Source organism: Neolamprologus multifasciatus, chromosome 3 (genome assembly GCF_963576455.1).
Source record: "Neolamprologus multifasciatus chromosome 3, fNeoMul1.2, whole genome shotgun sequence".
Taxonomy (NCBI): Eukaryota; Metazoa; Chordata; class Actinopteri; order Cichliformes; family Cichlidae; genus Neolamprologus; species Neolamprologus multifasciatus.
The window spans coordinates 2,749,154-2,769,989 of record NC_140441.1 but is presented as its reverse complement, the minus strand read 5'-3'; the positions used below and the strand labels follow the sequence as shown (position 1 = coordinate 2,769,989).

The following is a 20,836-nucleotide window of genomic DNA, read 5'->3' as shown; positions in this document are numbered from 1 at the left end:
GACAAGAGACGGGTTCTTCTCCATCCTGTGCAGAGATGGGGGAGTGCGGTTTTAGGGATGGGATTGGGGGTTGGCATGGTAGCCAAGAAGTCAAACCCAGAGTAACAGTAAGTTTAGTGTTTTTAAAACAAAAACAAGAACCGCGTATTAATAAATAAAAAATAAAATCCCCAAATAAACCAACAGCTTTTAATTATGTGCACGGGTACGTGGGTATGTTCTAGAAACATTTAACAATCAATCTTTCACCAGTTGTGTCTTACTGAAAACCATCAGTTACTGTTTCAACTCCTGCACCAGCTCCACAAACCTGGTCCTCAGGTTTCTCTGGCACCCATTTCTAATGTCCATTTTGCTGCTTCCCATCTGTTCTGCTGAGTTATTACTTTCATCACAGACTCAGGTCTGAAGATCTTGATAAATCAGAGATTTGTGTTTATTTACTGTTTAGTACATTTTCATGTATCTGTATTTTACTTGAGTAGTTTTTTTCTGACTGCTTTTCAGTTTTACTGCCTACATTTTTAAACAAATAGAGATGATGCGTGCTAAAGGGGTTAAAGTGGAACATATTTTTTATTTATTTATGTTTTTTTGTCCCACTCTGGAACCACTGCAGGTGCCCATAAGTTGCAGTTGCGGTACTTTAGCATCTAGCTAGCCCTGCTGAAGAGGAGCGAGCATAAAGGGTTTTTGAAGTGTTTTTTTTCAACTTTTATTTCAGCACAGATGTTGAATCAGTACTTCAGTTTACAGCAGTTGTATTTATTTATCTTTTAAGCACATCTTGAAAACATCCTCCTCACTTCTCAGCCAAAGGCGCATCTCTGCCTCCAGCTCGTTCAAAAAACTGTCAGACTTTCAGAGGTTCAATTAGACAACATTTGACTGGATATAGAAGTGATTAAAGTTTTTTTTTTTTAATAAAGGTTATATTATTATTAATAAAATATTATATATGTTGTTCTGAATCTGCAAGGCTTTCATTTGGGAACTTTAGCTTTATGCTAGACTGGTGCTTTGAAATTCTAATGACCTCCTATCACGTTTAAGTTTAAAAACTTCTTTCAGTTTGTGCTACAACCAAATGCAAGACCTGAAAAATCATAAATCAGTTCTTTAGAAATTCATATGCTTGGTATTAAACATGCTGATATAAGGCCAATGAGAAAAACAACAGAAGACTCGCTAACAAGAGTTTTTATTTAAACAAATTTTAATTAAAGAAATCAACTGAAAGTTCATCTGTCAGTTTACTTATTTTAAATGAGTGCTTGTTGTTTGTTGTTTCCTTTAAAAAGAGGTTGGACAGCCCATCAGTTACTTTCTTCTGACACACCTGTAATGAGAGAGAGGAGATGACAGGAGAGAAAAGAGGGAAAGAAAGGAGAGCGGCAGTAAACACTGCAGAGTGTGTACCTGCACCCCCACCTATTATTGTTAAGACAGGATCTGTCACATTATGTGTGTCACCAATATGTTGCACAACACTGAAGGCTTGAATAAGAACTATATGTGGGATGTGATTGGTGCAGAACATCAGGTGTCCCAGGCTATCATTGACCTCTTTTTAAACCAGGAGAACATGTGTGAAGAACTTTTGACATGGTTAGAGTTTGGCCTATAACTAGCTAAAGCTGGTGGGGTTAGAGATGACTTTTTAAGTAACAGTTTAACTACCTCAGACTTGAAGGCCTGTGTAGATGATTAATAGAGAAGTTTATCATATTTAAGACTGAAGCATTAATTAATGGCAGGAATTTGAGGAGATCACAGTGAAAATAAATAATGTGTAAACATTAACTTTTATTTTCACTGATTTGATCTTTTACCAGCTTGTTAGATACAAACTGAGTGTTTACCTGCAGTGCTTGTGCTCAGACTGGAAAAAACAACATGTGACTGGATGATTGAAATCTTATTGGCTGTTTTTTTTAAGGTGAGACCCTCGTAGACGACTTTCCTCTGAAGTGATGGCAGAGTTCTTCCTGCAGCAATGAAAAGAATATAGGACTGATTCAAAAGACTCAGGATCAATTTAACCTCGTACACATCATTTTAAACACCCGGGAAAACCAGCAGATTCAAACCCACATGTGTCTTATTGTGATATCAGACGGCTCACTGCTGTTCTCCTGCACACGGTATGTGAGTATAACATATGAGATATAACTCTGAAAATCATTTATCTAACATACATTTATAATACAAACATTTCTTTAACATTTTAACAAATTTACATGTGAATCAAATTTTTGGCTAAATGTCCCTGCTACATGAACAATAGAATGATTTTATTTGTGCAATGATGTGATAGGCTGAAGTTTGGGCCTCTAGAGCCAATCAGTGACTCCTACATATATCTAAGGTGAATATTTTGTATTTTTCATGTAAATTATGTTTCCTTGAATCACACGATGAGACACACATATAAAAGCAAACATTTCAATATCGTATGTTACACGATGAGATAAAGAAGTGTTTTGGTGTTATTGCAATGTTTCATCACAAGATCTGAAGACACACTTCATACCTGTTTGTCTCCACCCTGTCAGCAGAACTACAACCTGAACCAGATCCAGAAGACACAGAAAAACCACAGCTGCCATAACTGGAAAGATGGAGGAGGAGGAGGAGGAGGAGGAAGGAGGAGAAGGAGTAGAATGGGAGATATGAGTGGTGATGGTTGTTGTTGTTGTTGTTGCTCTTTCTGTTGTTGTAACAGAGATTGGTGTCACAGAACCTGCAGGAGAGATGAAGAAGCTGGTTCAGTCAGTTTATCATCAGCTCAGCCGGTTAGCTTTAAAACAGAAGTGATGACAGGGTTTTGACCTTTGACCCTCAGATAGCTCTGAGGAGATGATCCAAACTCATCTTCAGCGCACCAGTAGAGACCTTCATCAGACTGCTGCACGTTAATGGTGATGTTGTTCTGTTTTATAGTTCTTCGTCCATTAAAGAAGAAATAAGGTGCAGCTGTTTTCTTCTTACAGCGTAGAGTGACATCACTTCCTGTCCTCACAGGAAGGGCAGGGATCTCCAGGATCACATGTTTATCTGAAGAAAAGACCCACAGAGTGATGTAGAGGTGGTAGAACAGTGTGCTGTTAGTCTGATGACAAAATGAACGACTTCATTACCTGATACAGTGATGTTGACTTCTTCACTCTTCTCTCCAGCTTCACCTTCACACCAGTAAACTCCACTGACTGGCTTGAACTCATCAAACACACAGGATGAACCATTTATCCTCCCGAAGCCCCGCCCACCTGCTCCACATGACTCAGTCCCACTTCCTGTGTCCCTCTTCACCGTCCATCCATCAGAGCCCAGCTGACCTTCACATGTCAGAGACACTGAGGCTGCTGTGAAGAACTGCTGGAGGTTTGGACTGACGGTCAGAGAGACTGGAGGACAGACGGACAGTTTCTATCAGTGTTTACAGTGTTTGTCCTGGACCATGGTGCACTTCATCTACTCACCTGCACAAACAGTCAGTGCAGACAGCAGCAGCACACACACACCTGCAACAGGAGGTCAGAGGTCATTTAGAGACACTCTGATGTTATTAGTCACATAGTTTTTTCTTTCAGGAAACTTTCTAATTTCCTGAAGTCTCTGTATCATCGAGCTTTTCCAGTTGAGGATGAAAGGAGCTTCATCGTTTCTTTTATTTTAACACACACTGGACCATGTTTATGGAAAGATGATACCATCACAGGTCATCAAGCAGCGCTCATGAAAACAAACCATCAGCATGGCTGACATGTGTCACCTCATGTAAATGATTGTTTGATGTTTATGCATTATTAACGCAGGCTTACATTTGACATGCTTATTTAGAGTTTGGTGCCTAAACTGACCCAAACAGTGATGGAAACAAATCTGAAAACAAATCAGTGAAGCTCCTGAGAGACACAGGACGATTATTGACTGTCCACACATTGGAAAATTTGTTCGTAATAAAGGAAATATCGTCTACACAACAGAGCCAATCAGAAGAAGCTTAACGCAGCAGCTGTGGTTTCCTGTTTCATGAATAAGGTCGTCTGTCTTCATGTGCAGTCGTCATGTTACACACACTAACTGAAGCTTCACTGACTCAATCGACTTTCATTACATTCAGTTCTGAGCATTCAGCAGGTTTTGGATGTCAATGAGTCAAATTAGAATCATGGTAAAAACAAACTTTCATTACTCTAAACCAGCAAGTCTGAAACTGTTATTCACTGACTCTTTGTGTGTTTGAGTCAAAGTGTGATTCTCATACATAAATATCATCTTGTTGTGTTTCCTGTCCAGCTGACCAGCTGTCAGGTGGAACCAAATAAACAAAGAAGCAGAGCGAACTCTTCCTGAACGAAGCAAACCAGCAGATCTACGCAGATTTGATTTCAGTGGAAGTTCCAGCTCAGTGAGAGCTGACGATGTGTTCTCCTTTGAAGAGTGGGGAAGCTGCTGTACAGCAAATGAATGGATGAATATGAGTGTTTGACTCACCGAGGAGCAGAGACACACATGAAGTCTTCATGTTGTGGAGACGACGACTGACAGCAGAGTGACACCTTCAGCTTCACCACTTCCCTGTTAGCACCAGCAGCTTTGCCACAGTGAGGCCGAGCTGCTGCTCCAATGAACTCAAAGAGAAACTCAAAGCAAATGTTTTTATCTATCGGGGCCTTTTTTATTCATAATTTACATGCTTCAAATCTGCCACATATATTGGAAATATAGTATTAACTTTCACTTTTACGACACTCAGCTGTATATTTCTTACAAACACAATTCCACCCATCTCGGCTGCTGCGACTGCCTCGTGGAAGTTAAATCATTGTTGTTCAAACGTTCTCAAACTAAACAGTAATAAAACTGAAGCTCTTGGTTACGACTGTAATCTGTCATATGTGTCGTCCTCTGCAGTATTTTGTCTTATCAGTTTCATATTAATCACTCAAGCTGCCTCGTTCCACTCAAGCAGTACCAGTCGTCTGTCCTTTGGGGACATGAGCTGCAGAGCCACAGCTGGCAGGACCTGGATGTGCTGTGCAGCCATTTGTTTCTCCTTTTTAATTGCATCATTATCATTACATTTTACAGTCATTACAAAAGTTCACTTTTCAAGCACGTTTCATGACAAACACTCACATTTCTCTCAGAAAAACACACTCTGTAAACATGTATATTTGTTTGCGTACCTCTGTTTTGTCTTTCAGGCGTTGTGTATGATTTAAGTGTGCTTTGTTTTGTTGGAGTGGGCCTTTTCCCCCCTTAAACCTTGTCCACTCCAGCACAATATTCAGATACCAATAAGAATATTAAATAAATCAAACATAACAAAGCACTCAGATTCAGCTGTCTCCAAAAAGAAAACCTCCAAACTCAGAGTAAAATGCTGAAAAACTAGTTGATGCATTTATTACTGCTGGGCCTGTCCTGAAAATCCCTTGCTGTACCCAGAGAGGTAATTAAGTCTGCCCCCTCTCTTCCTGATATAAACAGGAAAGTTCCTGATCTGCAGATCTGTCTGTTCATTAAATCTGTATTTAATTAAATGTATAAAACTGCTGAAGTTACAGCAGGAGTTCAAAGTATTGATCAGATTGAAATGAAGGAAGCAGCTCCATCGTAGACGACCTTTGTCAAGTTCAAGCTGCAGGGACTCAAACCAGCAGCAGGTTGATTTCTTCAGTTCCTCCTCCTGGTTTCTCTGGAGGAACTGGAAACAGGACACCTTCCTCACTTGCTGCCGCCATGACTCCATTGATTGGATTAAATGGAAGTGAATGAAGAAAGGAGGAAGCTGATGACTGTCTGTAAATGTTCCCATGGTGAGACCGACACAGTGAAACGTGTCCACAGGAGCTCTGCAGGTCTGTCCTCAGCTTCCTGTTTACACAGAGAAACTCGTCATTTCTTTCACTTTTTAATTTCTTCTGTGGCGTCTGTGGTTCCTTCACCTTCTGTAAAAAGGGGACAGTTGAGTGTGCAGTCATGGGGCAGGTCACTAGGATGGTGAGGCATTTACTGTCCTTCCAACTTAAAAACAGACCTTATTAAAAGTCCACAATAATATTTTAAACTTTGCGGTTGGTTGAAAAAACAAAACAAAACTGGACCTGAAACTTTGGGCCAAATTGTTAAACCGAAGCTCAGATAATAAAATACTTTAACCCCAAAATGTTTCTCGGTTTTCTATTGAATGGAACACTTCATGGTCCCACTGGTCACAACAAGGAAGCTCTGTCACACAAAGACTTCAGCTTCTCTCATCAGCGAACCACACGAGCAGCACCTGTTCTGATGTGGGTGAAAATAAATACTCGACTCTGGGAACAACAAACTCAGGTGACTTCACCACGTACGTGCTTTTACATCTGACTGCTGCCCCAACACAGTGAACTGAAACATCCTCATCAATCAAAGTGAGTCTTCCTCAGCTCCTTTCTCCTACGAGGTGTAATTCTTGAACCAATTCTTCTCTCTCTTCATCTTCTCTTTCACAGAGTCTTCATGGCCTAACTTTTTTTTTTATGTGTGTAACCCCAAATTTACAAGCCACTGAAACATCAGTGGCTTTCATGTTCCACGCTTAGGTTATTGTGGCGATCGTGGCTCAAGAGTTGGCAGTTCGCCTTGTAATCGGAAGGTTACCGGTTCGAGCCCCGGCTTGGACAGTCTCTGTCGTTGTGTCCTTGGGCTAGACACTTCACCCGTTGCCTACTGGTGGTGGTCAGAGGGCCCGGTGGCGCCAGTGTCCGGCAGCCTCACCTCTGTCAGTGCGCCGCAGGGTGGCTGTGGCTACAATGTAGCTGCCATCACCAGTGTGTGAATGGGTGGATGACAGGTTGTGTAAAGTGCTTTGGGGTCCTTAGGGACGAGTAAAGCGCTATATACAGTGGGGCAAAAAAGTATTTAGTCAGCCACCGATTGTGCAAGTTCCCCCACTTAAAATGATGACAGAGGTCAGTAATTTGCACCAGAGGTACACTTCAACTGTGAGAGACAGAATGTGAAAAAAAAAAATCCATGAATTCACATGGTAGGATTTGTAAAGAATTTATTCGTAAATCAGGGTGGAAAATAAGTATTTGGTCAATAACAAAAATACAACTCAATACTTTGTAACATAACCTTTGTTGGCAATAACAGAGGTCAAACGTTTACTATAGGTCTTTACCAGGTTTGCACACACAGTAGCTGGTATTTTGGCCCATTCCTCCATGCAGATCTTCTCAAGAGCAGTGATGTTTTGGGGCTGTCGCCGAGCAACACGGACTTTCAACTCCCGCCACAGATTTTCTATGGGGTTGAGGTCTGGAGACTGGCTAGGCCACTCCAGGACTTTCAAATGCTTCTTACGGAGCCACTCCTTTGTTGCCCGGGCGGTGTGTTTTGGATCATTGTCATGTTGGAAGACCCAGCCTCGTTTCATCTTCAAAGTTCTCACTGATGGAAGGAGGTTTTGGCTCAAAATCTCACGATACTTGGCCCCATTCATTCTGTCCTTAACACGGATCAGTCGTCCTGTCCCCTTGGCAGAAAAACAGCCCCATAGCATGATGTTTCCACCCCCATGCTTCACAGTAGGTATGGTGTTCTTGGGATGCAACTCAGTATTCTTCTTCCTCCAAACACGACGAGTTGAGTTTATAGCAAAAAGTTCTACTTTGGTTTCATCTGACCACATGACATTCTCCCAATCCTCTGCTGTATCATCCATGTGCTCTCTGGCAAACTTCAGACGGGCCTGGACATGCACTGGCTTCAGCAGCGGAACACGTCTGGCACTGCGGGATTTGATTCCCTGCCGTTGTAGTGTGTTACTGATGGTGACCTTTGTTACTTTGGTCCCAGCTCTCTGCAGGTCATTCACCAGGTCCCCCCGTGTGGTTCTGGGATCTTTGCTCACCGTTCTCATGATCATTTTGACCCCACGGGATGAGATCTTGCGTGGAGCCCCAGATCGAGGGAGATTATCAGTGGTCTTGTATGTCTTCCATTTTCTGATGATTGCTCCCACAGTTGATTTTTTCACACCAAGCTGCTTGCCTATTGTACATTCACTCTTCCCAGTCTGGTGCAGGTCTACAATTCTTTTCCTGGTGTCCTTCGAAAGCTCTTTGGTCTTGGCCATGGCGGAGTTTGGAGTCTGACTGGTTGAGGCTGTGGACAGGTGTCTTTTATACAGATGATGAGGTCAAACAGGTGCCATTCATACAGGTAACGAGTGGGGGACAGAAAAGCTTCTTACAGAAGACGTTACAGGTCTGTGAGAGCCAGGGATTTTCCTTGTTTGAGGTGACCAAATACTTATTTTCCACCCTGATTTACGAATAAATTCTTTACAAATCCTACCATGTGAATTCATGGATTTTTTTTCACATTCTGTCTCTCACAGTTGAAGTGTACCTCTGGTGCAAATTACTGACCTCTGTCATCATTTTAAGTGGGGGAACTTGCACAATCGGTGGCTGACTAAATACTTTTTTGCCCCACTGTAAATACAGGCCATTTAGCTTCACCTCTGCCTTTTATTTCCGGATGTTTTTATCAGACTTGTTAGACGGCTCCCCATTTGTTTATCTTCTATGTTCATTCGTGTCAGGATTTTGGGTCCACTCCTCACTCCTGGTGCTGCTGCATGCTGTGACAAAATCTCCCCAAATCATTTTCACACTGGAGTTCAATCAGACAGTTCGTGCTGCATCGTGTCATACACACTAATCTTCCACATCATGCACCAATCACATCCTTCCATTGCAGCGTTCTGATTGAGCTGCAGGATGGCTGCCATGGTTTTCTCTGACACTGACCCATTTTTACAAACAGTGACTCGACCACTGAGACCACAGTAAGGTTCAGATGTGAAACCAGTAACATGTTTTACTGTAAGACAGGAAACTAAATAGAGTTTTTGTTTGCTTGAAGCTGTTGAGTCACAGTTCATCTTTGTTTTGATGCATTTGAGGAAAAGATAAGTCAATGTTTCCACGACCACAGTTTGCCCCAAATCTACAAACCACAGGGACCCTGTGCAAACACACACTAAATGATTTGCAAATCTCACAAACCCCATGATTTTATCATGAGATAAGAAATAAGCTGAGATAAGAAAACCACAAAGAAGAGGCTGATTCTGGAGCATGCTCACATGTGGTTCTTCTTTGCATTATAGAGCTTCAACCTGCATTTGTGAAGGCACGGTGAACAATGCTCACAGACAGTAGTTTCAGGAAGTGTTCCTCAACCTGTTTGTCTTTGGGACCACCTGCTTTTTTCTCCATTTGTGCATTCAATCCTTTTACTGTGTTCTATTTTTAATAAAATATGGCTTTATAAGATACACAAATCATTGCATTCTGGCTTTATTTATACAACATCACAAAAGATGTATTAACCCAAGTGAATCTCTAGTTTTCCTGCTTTTATCCCTCATTTCCGTACCTGTAGTGTTTGTCCTCAGGGTGGAGTAAACCATTTCTGGTTGGACGACTGGCATCTTATTGGATGACTCTCTACTGGTGACCTCAGAGTAGATGACCTCATTTGAAGGAGCCTCATTGTGGACTAGGCAGAGCCATGAAGGCAGCATGAGAGTGATAAGACCAAGAATCACTGATCCCATACAACACATACATACATGTATACTGCTTCACTTACAAGTGCTCAGTTGGGTCAGACAGACTCTATACCTGTGTGTTTCTTCCAAAGAAGCCGAACCAGAACCAGAACCACAAGGACCAGAGACACAAGAACCAGAGAAACCACAGCAGCTATGACTGGCATGACGAAGGGCTGGAGACGAGGAGGAGGAAGAGAAGGAGAAGGTGGATGGGAGACATCAGTGTTTGTTGTTGTTGTTGTTGTTGTTGTTGTTGTTGTGGGAGGAAGAGAACCTGCAGGAGAGATGATGAAGTGGATTCAGTAAATTTATCATCAGCTCAGCAGACAGGAAGTGATGTCAGTGCTCTGACCTTTGACCCTCAGATAGCTCTGAGGAGATGATCCAAACTCATCTTCAGCGCACCAGTAGAGACCTTCATCAGACTGCTGCACATTAATGGTGATGTTGTTCTGTTTTATAGTTCTTCGTCCATTAAAGAAGAAATAAGCTGCAACTGTGCCACCAGTTTTCTTCTTACAGCATAGTGTGACATCACTTCCTGTCCTAACAGGAAGTGCTGGGATCTCCAGGATCACATGTTTATCTGAAGAAAAGACCCACAGAGTGATGTAGAGGTGGTATAACAGTGTGCTGTTAGTCTGATGATGAAATGAAAGACTTCATTACCTGATACAGTGATGTTGACTTCTTCACTCTTCTCTCCAGCTTCACCTTCACACCAGTAAACTCCACTGACTGGCTTGAACTCATCAAAAAAACAGGATGAACCATTGAACCTCCCGAAGCCCCGCCCACCTGCTCCACATGACTGAGTCCCACTTCCTGTGTCCCTCTTCACCGTCCATCCATCAGAGCCCAGCTGACCTTCACATGTCAGAGACACTGAGGCTGCTGTGAAGAACTGCTGAAGGTTTGGACTGACGGTCAGAGAGACTGGAGGACAGACGGACAGTTTCTATCAGTGTTTACAGTGTTTGTCCTGGACCATGGTGCACTTCATCTACTCACCTGCACAAACAGTCAGTGCAGACAGCAGCAGCACACACACACCTGCAACAGGTCAGAGGTCACTAAAGGTCAGAGGTCAGGGAATTGTAATCTGTTCCTGTGTGGTTCTGGAAACATCATTCAAACCTGACCAAGCAGATTTGGTGTAAAATGCTCGAGCTGAATTCAAATGGACTATTTTTCCTTTTAATTTCTTTTTAGGTAGAAATTCTGAAATAACACGAACCTGCTCTCAACTCAGACAGTTTACACTAAACCAACTTCAGAATTTTCAAAAGAACCTCAAACCTGTTTTCAGCCCTGGAGACCAGAGTCACTGAATTAGAGACTTGGATTTTCACCCTTTAAAAACGTGTAGCTAGTGTTAGTGCGTTTATTTAGGAATCACAAGCCAAAACACTTTATTTATGACTATTGTTTTTAATGCATTGGATGATTAAAAAATCGGCATGTACGTGGAGACAGTAACCTGTGCTAGAGTTTTATATCAGGGGTTAAAACTGGTGGGGAGAACCTGCTCGTTTTGCAGGCCCTAATTCTTTTGTATTGATACGTCTGCAGGTTTCTAAATAATTGTTCAGTAAGTAAAAAACTACAGATTCTATTAGCATTATTCTATTAACATTAGCAGGTTCCCATAGCCAGTGCTGCCGAAGGTAGGTTAGGCCCAATTAGCTCTTACTGGCTAAGTAAAAAAGTAAAAAAGAGACATTTAAAAAAGTAATCAGAGTTCATCAAACCACCGAGGTCACTGTATTAAAGTTAGGCGACTTTGGCAATATCAGCTGCTGAATGAGCAACCTGATAAATCTGTTTAGTAAATGTATGTTTACAGGTTCTAAACATTACAGTCGTTTGAGTCCCGCTCGTCTAAATCACCATCAGAAAATGAACAAAGCATACAGAAAATTAGGAAAATCCAACGTTAATTCTGAAAAACCAACTATCTTCAGTCATTTAGTTAGACTCAGTCAATCTGGTCTGAACAGAGGAAGTGATGATTACAACAAGCAGATAAGGAGAACATGTGGTACATGCAGCTAGGAGCCGTGGTTTCCTGAGTAAAGGTTAACGTTTGATGAAAACAGGTCACTTTCCTCTTTATGTTACAGACACGACATGAAGCTTCAGCTCTGTGAGTCCAGATTGCAGGACAGAGAAACACAGAGTTAAACTTCTAAACTCTGCAGGGTTTGAATTTTAAAGAGTTTATGCAGTTGAAACAGTTTTCTGTCATTTGCTGTATCTTCATACACTCGAGTTAAATATGAGGTGTTTACAGGAAATACACCACTTGATTTGTGTCCAACCACACAAACAAATATCAGACACAACCAGCCTTAGATAAACAAAAGTAGTAGTGATCACTTCTTCTCACTAAGGAAAACAAAACCAACATATCTGAACAGATTTCATGTGAGAGCTTCCAGCTGCTGAAAATATGCTCTTTACCTTTGACCTTTAGTGTGTTGGAGCTGTGATAAAGAATGGAAAAAGGGAGGGTTTGACTCACCGAGGAGCAGAGCGACAGATGAAGTCCGCATGTTGTCATGTTGGAGACTGACAGCAGAGTGATGCCTTCAGCTTCACCACTTCCCTGTTAACATCATCAGCTCGTCACGCTGCTGCTTCTCCACAAGGACGAGCTGTTTCTAATACGCTCGTCTTCATCAGAATCAGAGAAACTTTATTGATCTCAGAGGGAAACTGAGTTATCAGAGCAGCAAATATACAAGAAACAACATATAAAATGAGTGTAGAAACAGAGATATGATAACAAAACTATCAAGATAAACAGAGACAGTTTTTGTAAATTGTAAATTATATGTGCAGTTTGCTAATACTGCAGATTATGCAGTCTATGAACAGCTCAATGCTCCTTTTGAGAACAGGAAATAACAAAGAGAATACAACTTTATTTGTATAGCCAGCAGTACCCCAAAGTGTTTTACAGTAAAACGATCATTTATAGGAGGGAAACATTAAAAGCGAATAACCAACAGGTGGAGAGCACTAATTAGCTGCAGTGCAGTGAAAATATATAAAAGAAGATACAAACACAACTCGACTAGGAGATTATTCAACAATAAAATAAAATAATTGAAACTACATAAAAGAACATTTACAGGATGCAGACAATAAGTAGGGAAGGCTAGATTGAGTAAATCTTTTTATTAAATTATGACCCCTGTGACTTTACCTGTAAGCTTCTCACTGGGAAGCTGCAGTTTCAGATCGCTGTGAAAGTCCCGTGACCGACTGTCACTGCAAGGCTGTGCTGAGCTTGAACAACTGCCTTTACAAACCCAGTTACACAATCTGGGGGCCTTTGTAAAATGTAAATAACAACTTTTCTTTTCCTCATTCAAGTCTGTCCCGTATCTAGCAAGTGAAAATAAATAAAATAAACAATAAAAGGTGAATCAAATAGACCATTACGGCAAGGCTGGGATGGTCCATTTGGTAAAGTAAATCCGTTGGGCATCTTTCTTCGCCTTTAGACAATAATTCTGATGGCAAAAGAACCAAACGGGACAGGCAAAAAAAAAAAAAAAATGTAAATAACAACAGAAAGAACTGTTTCGCAAATCTCAGATTTCATTTTTTATTCACAATAGTATGCAGAGGTCATTTAGAAAAAGACTGAGGTTGTGATCAGGAAGGTTTTTCATTTCATGAAGTTTCTGCATCTATAACCAGAAATGGTGGAATTCTGTAAAAACATACAGAAAAGTGTGTCAGTGCTTCTTTAATTGCCTTATTAAGCAGAGAAGGAATCGGATCATCTTTTGTTTAAGGTCTTGAGGACATTGTAGTTTCGCACAGCAGACCCATGTTAACAACACTCCAGTCACATCATTAAGAGGTCCAGTGTGACCGTCATTACTTCAACATTTAGATCACGTGATTGATCTAAATCTAAATCTCAATCACGTATATGAGATTAATCTATACCTCAGAGGACAATAGAGTGTTTACTGTATGTTTTACTGTAAATGTGAACTAAAGGAGTAACTAGAACCTGTTCAGCAATGACAGATGTAAGTTAGCAGTTTAGCTAAAATCTGGCATGTTTACATTTTAAATAGTAATACCCATGTCCTTCAACATGAACTCTGTCTTTCAAGTTACATAGAAAAAATAGAAAATGGTGGTTTTCCATCATTACTGCCTTCTTGAGGTCATTGCACAGCATTCCAATTTAACCCCAAACATTCATTTTCTTCTTTTTGAGACACTCAGAGGTGGACTTCCTGGCGTCTTGCTTCATAACCTGAGTGCTCTTGAGCTTCAGGGTAAGAGCTGATGGCGAGACATTCTCTGGTGGATTTTCTGGTTGACAGCACAATTCATGGCCTATCAAATGCTCTTACTTTGACGCAGATGTATTGAGACCAAACTCTCCAAAAAGTTAAATTTTTGTCTCGTTAGTCCACAGATGCCTTGGACTGTTTTTGGGGTCATCAGAATGTTTTTTGTGACACAAGCCTTTATGTTCCTTTTGCTCAGCAACAGGTTAGCTGGATGAGCATTCAGGAGCATACAGAGAATTAATCAGGAGACAAAGGAACCCACCTAAAATGTCATTTTCTTTATTTATATTCACAGCCTCAGTACCCATTTTACCCATTTACTGAGCATCTGTGGCAAGACTTGAAAACTTCTGTTCACAGACGCTCACCATCCAGTCTGGCTCAGCTTGAGCTATTTTGCAACAAAGAACAGGCAAAATTGTCAGCTTGTAGATGTGCGAAGCTGGTAGAAACAAAAGCTGTAACTGCAGTGAAAGGTGGCTCTACAAAGTATTGACACCGAGAGGCTAAATACAAATTAAAATCTCCATAGATTTTAGAAAACCGTGTATTATTTATGTACCACTTCACAATTATGTGCTACTTTGTGTTGGCCTACTGAAAACATAAATAAAAACATTTAAGTTTGTGGTTTTAAGGTGAAAAAATGTGTGAAAGTTCAAGGGGTATGAAGACTTTTTCAAGGCGTCCTTAATCCCACAGATGGCCTTCTGTAAGGGAAGTGAGTCTGGAATCAATGAGGCAATTAAACACCTTGTTGGTGGCAGAGCCTGTAGTGTGGATGGGATTCACTCTGAGTTCCTGAAGGCTCTCAATGTTGTAGGGCTCACTTGGTTGACAGGCCTTTGCAACGTTGCATATCTGGGGCCCTTGACTCTAAGACTCGGGTAGTGGTTCCCATATTTAAATATTGGGGAGTGAAGGGTGTGCTCCGACTGTAAGGGGATTACACAATTTAAAAGTACAAATTTTGACCGAATTTTTCTTCCTTTCAGCTGATTGGTTAATGTCACGTCAATCACAAATGTAACAATCCAATGAGAGAACAGATAGGTTTGGCTGTTGGAGGGGTGCTTTAATGAGCTTCAGGTCCTGGAGGTAGTTCATTCTTATGGTTCTTATGGGCTAAAATTGTTGGTTCTTCAGCCTAATTATTATTAGGCTGGTAACAATAATAATAATTATTGTTATTATTCTTTTTCTTTTCTTTCTTTTTTTTAAAAAAAAAGTGTCTTGGTGTCTTTTTTGCACACACACCAATTCTCATCTATAGATGCACAAACACAAATGTTTTAGATATTTTGCTTTACAAGGTTACAAAACTCAGTTCACAACTGGGCGGTCTGATTTACAAGTACAAAATATTTATGACCACAATTTGAGCCCATAGATGTGTGTGGAGAATCAGTTTGTGTTGAACATGTTTCACCTTCATGAATCCTCACAGACAAAGGAGGAGGAGACAGGGAGGCAGGAACCAATGAGAGACAAGGAGGAAACTGAAGAGAAGAAAATAAAGAAGAGTGAAATAAATGAGACAAGGAGAGAGTAGGCAACAAAGGAGGAGTGAAGGGTGAAGGAAACTTTGAGACAAGAAGATAGAGGCAACATAGGAGGAGGCAGGAGATAAAGTGAAAGAAGAGAAGGGTAAAAAGAGTAAAGAAGCGATGAAGGAGACATACATAGAGGAGGAAGGAACAATGAGACTGGAGAAGTAAGAATGTGAGAGTGGGGAAGACATGGTGGAAGGAGGGAGGAGACAAGGAGGCAAGATGAAAGGAGACACATAAAGGGAACAGAAATAAAGAAAGTTAATTTTGGACAATTTATGCATTTATTTTCAATCATGTGACTCCGACGCCCTCTGCTGGTCAGTGCTAACGTCACACAGCTCAAAGAAGAAATATTTCCCTTTGTTTGCACTCAGGTTTATTTCTGCTGATGATGTCATCACTCATCTCTGTGTCCGATAGAAGAGACAGGTTACTGTTAATGTTTGTCTGACTGACACAATAAAGCCTAAACATTTATTCTTTACTGACTTTAGTCACTTTGAATCAATAACCAGGATCCATTTACCTGACTTTACCTGTTTAAACTCATTTGTGCCTTTAATGCTACATGGAATATACAAAGGAGCACGAGGAAGATGAGGAGAGGACTGAACAGCACTTCCCTTGCCTGAAGATCATTACCTCTCCTCACCAGCAAGTCTGCAGCTCTGGCCTCGGTTTCCATCATTCATTTTCCATTTGATCTTCTTCTTTTGTGGTGTCTGTAGGCCCCAAACGCCTGGGCCTTCGCATGATGTGCCCAGTCACGTCATCCAGGTCTCACTGTCATTGTCCACATGAGAATTAAAGTCTCCAAAGATTCACTGGATGAAGAACCCTTGAGTACCCCACACAGTGACCCCTGACAGACTGGCTGCTCTGAACTGTTGTTTGGTGCATAAATACAAACCACAGTCAGGATTTGTTCCCTTTCCAAAGATGAATTAATTTGTTCCTGATTCTCTGGACGTCTGTGGTTAGTCCACATACAGGTGCATCCAGCCTACCTTTGTTCTCGCCTGTGTGGTGACGTCAGTGTTGTTGTGTATGAGTGAGTGAAGGACTGAGTTTGATTTTCACTTCAGAGTTTCTGTCTGTTGAACTGAACTCAGATTATTTGTATTTTTTTACTGAGAATGTTTAGAGACAGTCTGAATGTCTGAGAACAAAATGCTTTTGTTCATTGGTCCATTTTTGAAATTGAGGTGCTTTGATGGTCCAAAGCCCCTGACCCTAACATTGAATGAAATGTATTGGTGGGATTTCAGAGAGCTGCGCACAATGTACATAAATGTCAGTGAGCTGAAGCCGCACTGTGAAGATCACGTTTTTCAGTAGTCTTGAGATCAATGTCTCATGTAGGCTTCACCTGTGGTGATGGTAATGACCTACACCTGTATTCACACCTCTGCTTGTGTGATGACTCATATGATCAATATTCGGTCAATGACCTTCAGGACAGAGGTTAGTGTCACAGTTTCAATGTAGAAACAGACACAGTTACTCTTAATGACCTCTTTGCAGATATAAATATTTAGCTCTCTTCCTCTGGTTCTGTTTTTATCTCACATTTACATCACCTGTCAGAGAACAGGTAAACGTGTACTTGTTAAACAACTTCTAGTCTCAGGTGTAATCAGCTAAATCAGCTGCTTCACCCAGAAGAACTGATGTAGTGTCTGATAGACTTCATACTTCTGTGTTTCTTTCATAGAAGTTGAACCAGAACCAGAACAACCAGAAAATCCACAGCAGCAATGACTGTGATGATGAAGGAGGAGGAAGAAGAAAGAGCTGGAGGAGGAGAATAGGTGGTGTGAGTGTTTGTTGTTGTAACGGAGGCTGTGGTTGGAGGACCTGCAGGAGACATGATAAAGCTGGTTCAGTCAGTTTATGATCAGCTCAGCAGATTGTCTTTATACAGGAAGTGATGTCAGTGTACTGACCTCTGACCCTCAGAGACCTCTGAGGAGATGATCCAAATTCATCAGTAGAGACCTTCATCAGACTGCTGCACATTAATCATGATGCTCTGTTTTTGGTTGGTTGTCCATTTAAAGTAGAAATAAGCAGTGGCTGTGCCACCAGTTTTTTCTTTGCAGCCTAGAGTGACATCACTTCCTGTCTTTTCAGGAAGTGTCAGGATGTCCAGGATCCTTTCTTCATATAAAAATTAAAACAGCGTGCTGTTATTCTGATGGTTAAATGAATGTGTCATGAGGGCCAGAACTGAGCCGAAGTGCAGAACCCTGGAGGAGAAGCAGAGTTTAATAATGTTAAACGTCTAGCACAGGTTAACACTTGGCAGTAGCAGAAAACAGTGAGACACAGAATGTAACAGTGACTTGGCGTGAGAAACCTGGTAACGTGATCGTGGACCAAAAGGGGAAATTGGGCTGGAAGGGTAACTGGAGCGTGACAGCTTAGGTCTAGCTGTCGCACAGAGGAGAGAGGAGAACGGAGTTAGAAGAAGGGGAAACACTGGAGAGGGTGAGTTTAGCTGTATTTATAGCTCACTGGCAGTTGGAGTGAAAAAAGCTTTGAGGGAGGGGCAGTGTGAGTCCAGGTGAGTTGGATGGTGTGAGCTGGCTGATCTACGTTCCACAGGTTTGGATGGAGCGGGATGGCAGGTCGGTGAGGCATGGAGAGATTTCCAGAGTGAAGGTAAGTTGTTCGAGGTCCAAGGGATGAGCTTAAGGTAGAGTAAGAGACGTGGAGAGTCCAGGAAAACTAAGGCACACGACACCAAGGGATGTAAAAGCCAGCTCCAACATGGAGTAGCTGACTGACTGGTGGAGAAGGAACGTCAGTGTGAGGCTTAACCTCCTAAGACCCGAACTCTTCCATGGCATGCATTATTAATTTCTCTTTGATATTTGGTCTGTTTGGGACCTGATGAATGTAAAAACAAAGAATTACCAGATTTTTTTTTACCTAATTTTTTTTTCTAAGAAAAATCAGAGCCGCATATTTAAAATTTTGATAGAACAGTAGCAGTATAATGTCCTCGTAAGTGGATATCAGGCCCTTGTCTAGCAAGATTTAGTATTTTGGTCTAAATAACCCAAAATGTGATGTCCACATATGTGGATGCCAGGTCCTAGGAGGTTAAATATCTCCAGCCTGATTGCCAAAAATCAGCTCCAGGTGAGTGGAGCTGATGAAGAGATTATGGGCCTGCTTGGGGGCGGATATGAAAGAGGTTGATGGAACCTGGTGGAAATTTGCAGCCACTCACCTCGACTGTAACGGAATGACACACCAGTAAACTCCACTGATTTGTTGTTTGTTTGAGTTGATGCTCCCCACTCAGGCTCTCAGCAGCTTTGGGTGAATTAAGGTACTGCAGGCAGGTCTAGCAAAATAAAGAAGCACATTCTTGAAGGTTAGATGTTTATTCCACCTCAGCTGTGGGATGAACAGTGTGAAAAAGCGGTTTCGTGGATTTTATTTGCAGGTTTACGTCCTGTTTGAGTCTCACTTCGCTCATATTTGAAGCTCATCATCAGAAAGTAACAAAGCATACAAACTCTGAGAGAAATTAAATTAGACTCAGTTGACATGATGGAAAATTTGTATACAGAAGAGGAAGTGAAGACTATACAACAAAGGCCAGTCAGACAAACATTTAGTAAATGCATCTAGCAGCTGTGGTTTCCTGAGTGAAAGCTGATATCTGATGATTGTTGGCTGATATCTATACAAACCATCATGTTACAGAAACTGAAAACATTTCTATTTGATTTCCTCTTTGCAACATGACAAACAAATATCAAATAAAACCAAAACACAAAAGAAGATGAGTGAACTCTTCCTCTCGCCTAAACAAAACATGAAACTATGGACAGACCTGAACAGACTTGATTTTAGAGTCAGTCAGTGAGAGCTCACACTCTGTAAGTGTGTCTCTCTGTGATAGACGAGTGAAGGACTTCAGTGTTTGACTCAGTGTTTGTCCTGGACCATGGTTCACTTCATCAGCTCACCTGCAGTGCAGACAGCAGCAGCACACACACACCTGCAACAGGAGGTCAGAGGTAACTGAAGGTCAAAGATCATTTAAAGACACTGTTAATTTAATGTTACAGTCACATAGTCTTTGGCTGTTGCCAAATTCAGAGGCCGCATTTGTAGGCCGAATACGTCACAGTGAGTTGATGAAGGTTGTACATATTTGAATGCTCTCTCCAAATGTGGCCCACAAATGCGTCCTCTGTCTCCCCAGATTTGAAGGATGGGTCTCGCGAATCCTTCATGGACAGCCATAAATGCAGCAGCAAGGCGCATTACGATCAAATGAATATCGTGGAGGGGAAATCAACACAGGACAGGAAATCTCTACCTTATCCCACCGGGATTCAGCATTCTGAACAAGCTGAAGATGAGAGAGCAGAGCCTGGCTGATACCAAAATAAAGACTATTACAGTAATCAAGCCTGGATTAAATAAATGCATGAATAACTTTCTCAGCAGATTACAAAATGTTCTTATTTTTTGCAAGGGCTGGAAGAAGTTAGCTTTTACAATGGAATTGATTTGTTTCACAAATGAAAAACTGCCATGAAAGAAATCACTTGCAAATCTTTTAAACAGGAAGTTCTGGAGTTTTCCAAAGGGCTAAGGTCACCCTAAAGATAATAACGGGGCTCAAATTGTAAAATCTACGTTCTTTGATCATTTACATTCAAAATATTTAATGTCAACCATGATTTTAAACCATTGGGTTAATCTAGCACATAGGTGTCAAACTCTGGCCCGTGGGCCAAATTTGGCCCACAGCCTAATTACATTTGGCCCGCGAAGCAATACCAAATTATTATTAGAGCTGGCCTACTGGTATTATACAGCTAATATGTATATTGTTTAGTATTAAGCTTTGCTTGTTCCATATTCCGTTTTTCAGCAAAACTTGTTTGAGTCCATAAGAAAAGATTCATTCTCATATCTGGAGGAAGATTTTTTTTTCAATAAATATTAATGTTAGCCCGCAACCTTGTTCCAGTTTTGAATTTTGGCCCACTGTGTATTTGAGTTTGACACCCCTGATCTAGCAAAACTGCATCAGCTGTTTGTGGTCAAATAGCCGCTAAAAAGAGCTTAGTAATAGTAATAACAAGATAATAATAATAATAGTAATAACATCTTGGAGATTGAGAGACCAGTGACGGACATTTAGAGCAACTGTAAAATTGGCATGCAGTTTTTGCACTAAAGGAAAATCACTATCATCTCATGCGCCTACCACATTGGCGCCAGCTGTGGCCTCAAGGCTGGAGCTGGACAACAAGACCTTTCTCCATGACAACAGACTGTGTTTAGGATCTTCGTTCCCATCC

The 20,836-nt window shown here is 41.2% G+C and overlaps 1 protein-coding gene across 1 annotated transcript; it reads right to left on the bottom strand.

Moving 5' to 3' along the window:
- Positions 1–1,188: 1,188 nt before the first annotated feature.
- Positions 1,189–12,206, bottom strand: LOC146521054 (uncharacterized). Its single transcript, XM_085146595.1, has 11 exons — positions 12,147–12,206; positions 10,634–10,675; positions 10,292–10,558; positions 9,975–10,208; positions 9,693–9,896; positions 9,445–9,567; positions 3,141–3,407; positions 2,833–3,057; positions 2,534–2,743; positions 1,863–1,988; positions 1,189–1,339 (listed from the first exon to the last, which is right to left on the bottom strand). Exons 1-11 carry the CDS (start codon positions 12,175–12,177, stop codon positions 1,317–1,319), a joined length of 1,752 nt encoding a protein of 583 aa, XP_085002721.1. The 5' UTR covers positions 12,178–12,206; the 3' UTR covers positions 1,189–1,316.
- Between the last annotated feature and the right edge of the window lie 8,630 nt (positions 12,207–20,836).

What these genes read in the sequence shown, in the direction of transcription:
- LOC146521054 (XM_085146595.1), bottom strand. Translation starts at nt 12,177, where the DNA reads ATGCGGACTTCATCTGTCGCTCTGCTCCTCG. An exon ending in GAGCTATCTGAGGGTCAAAG is followed by an intron (nt 9,897 to 9,974) that starts GTCAGAGCACTG and finishes TCTCTCCTGCAG; the next exon opens with GTTCTCTTCCTCCCACAACA. An exon ending in GACAGGGTGGAGACAAACAG is followed by an intron (nt 1,989 to 2,533) that starts GTATGAAGTGTG and finishes TCATTGCTGCAG; the next exon opens with GAAGAACTCTGCCATCACTT.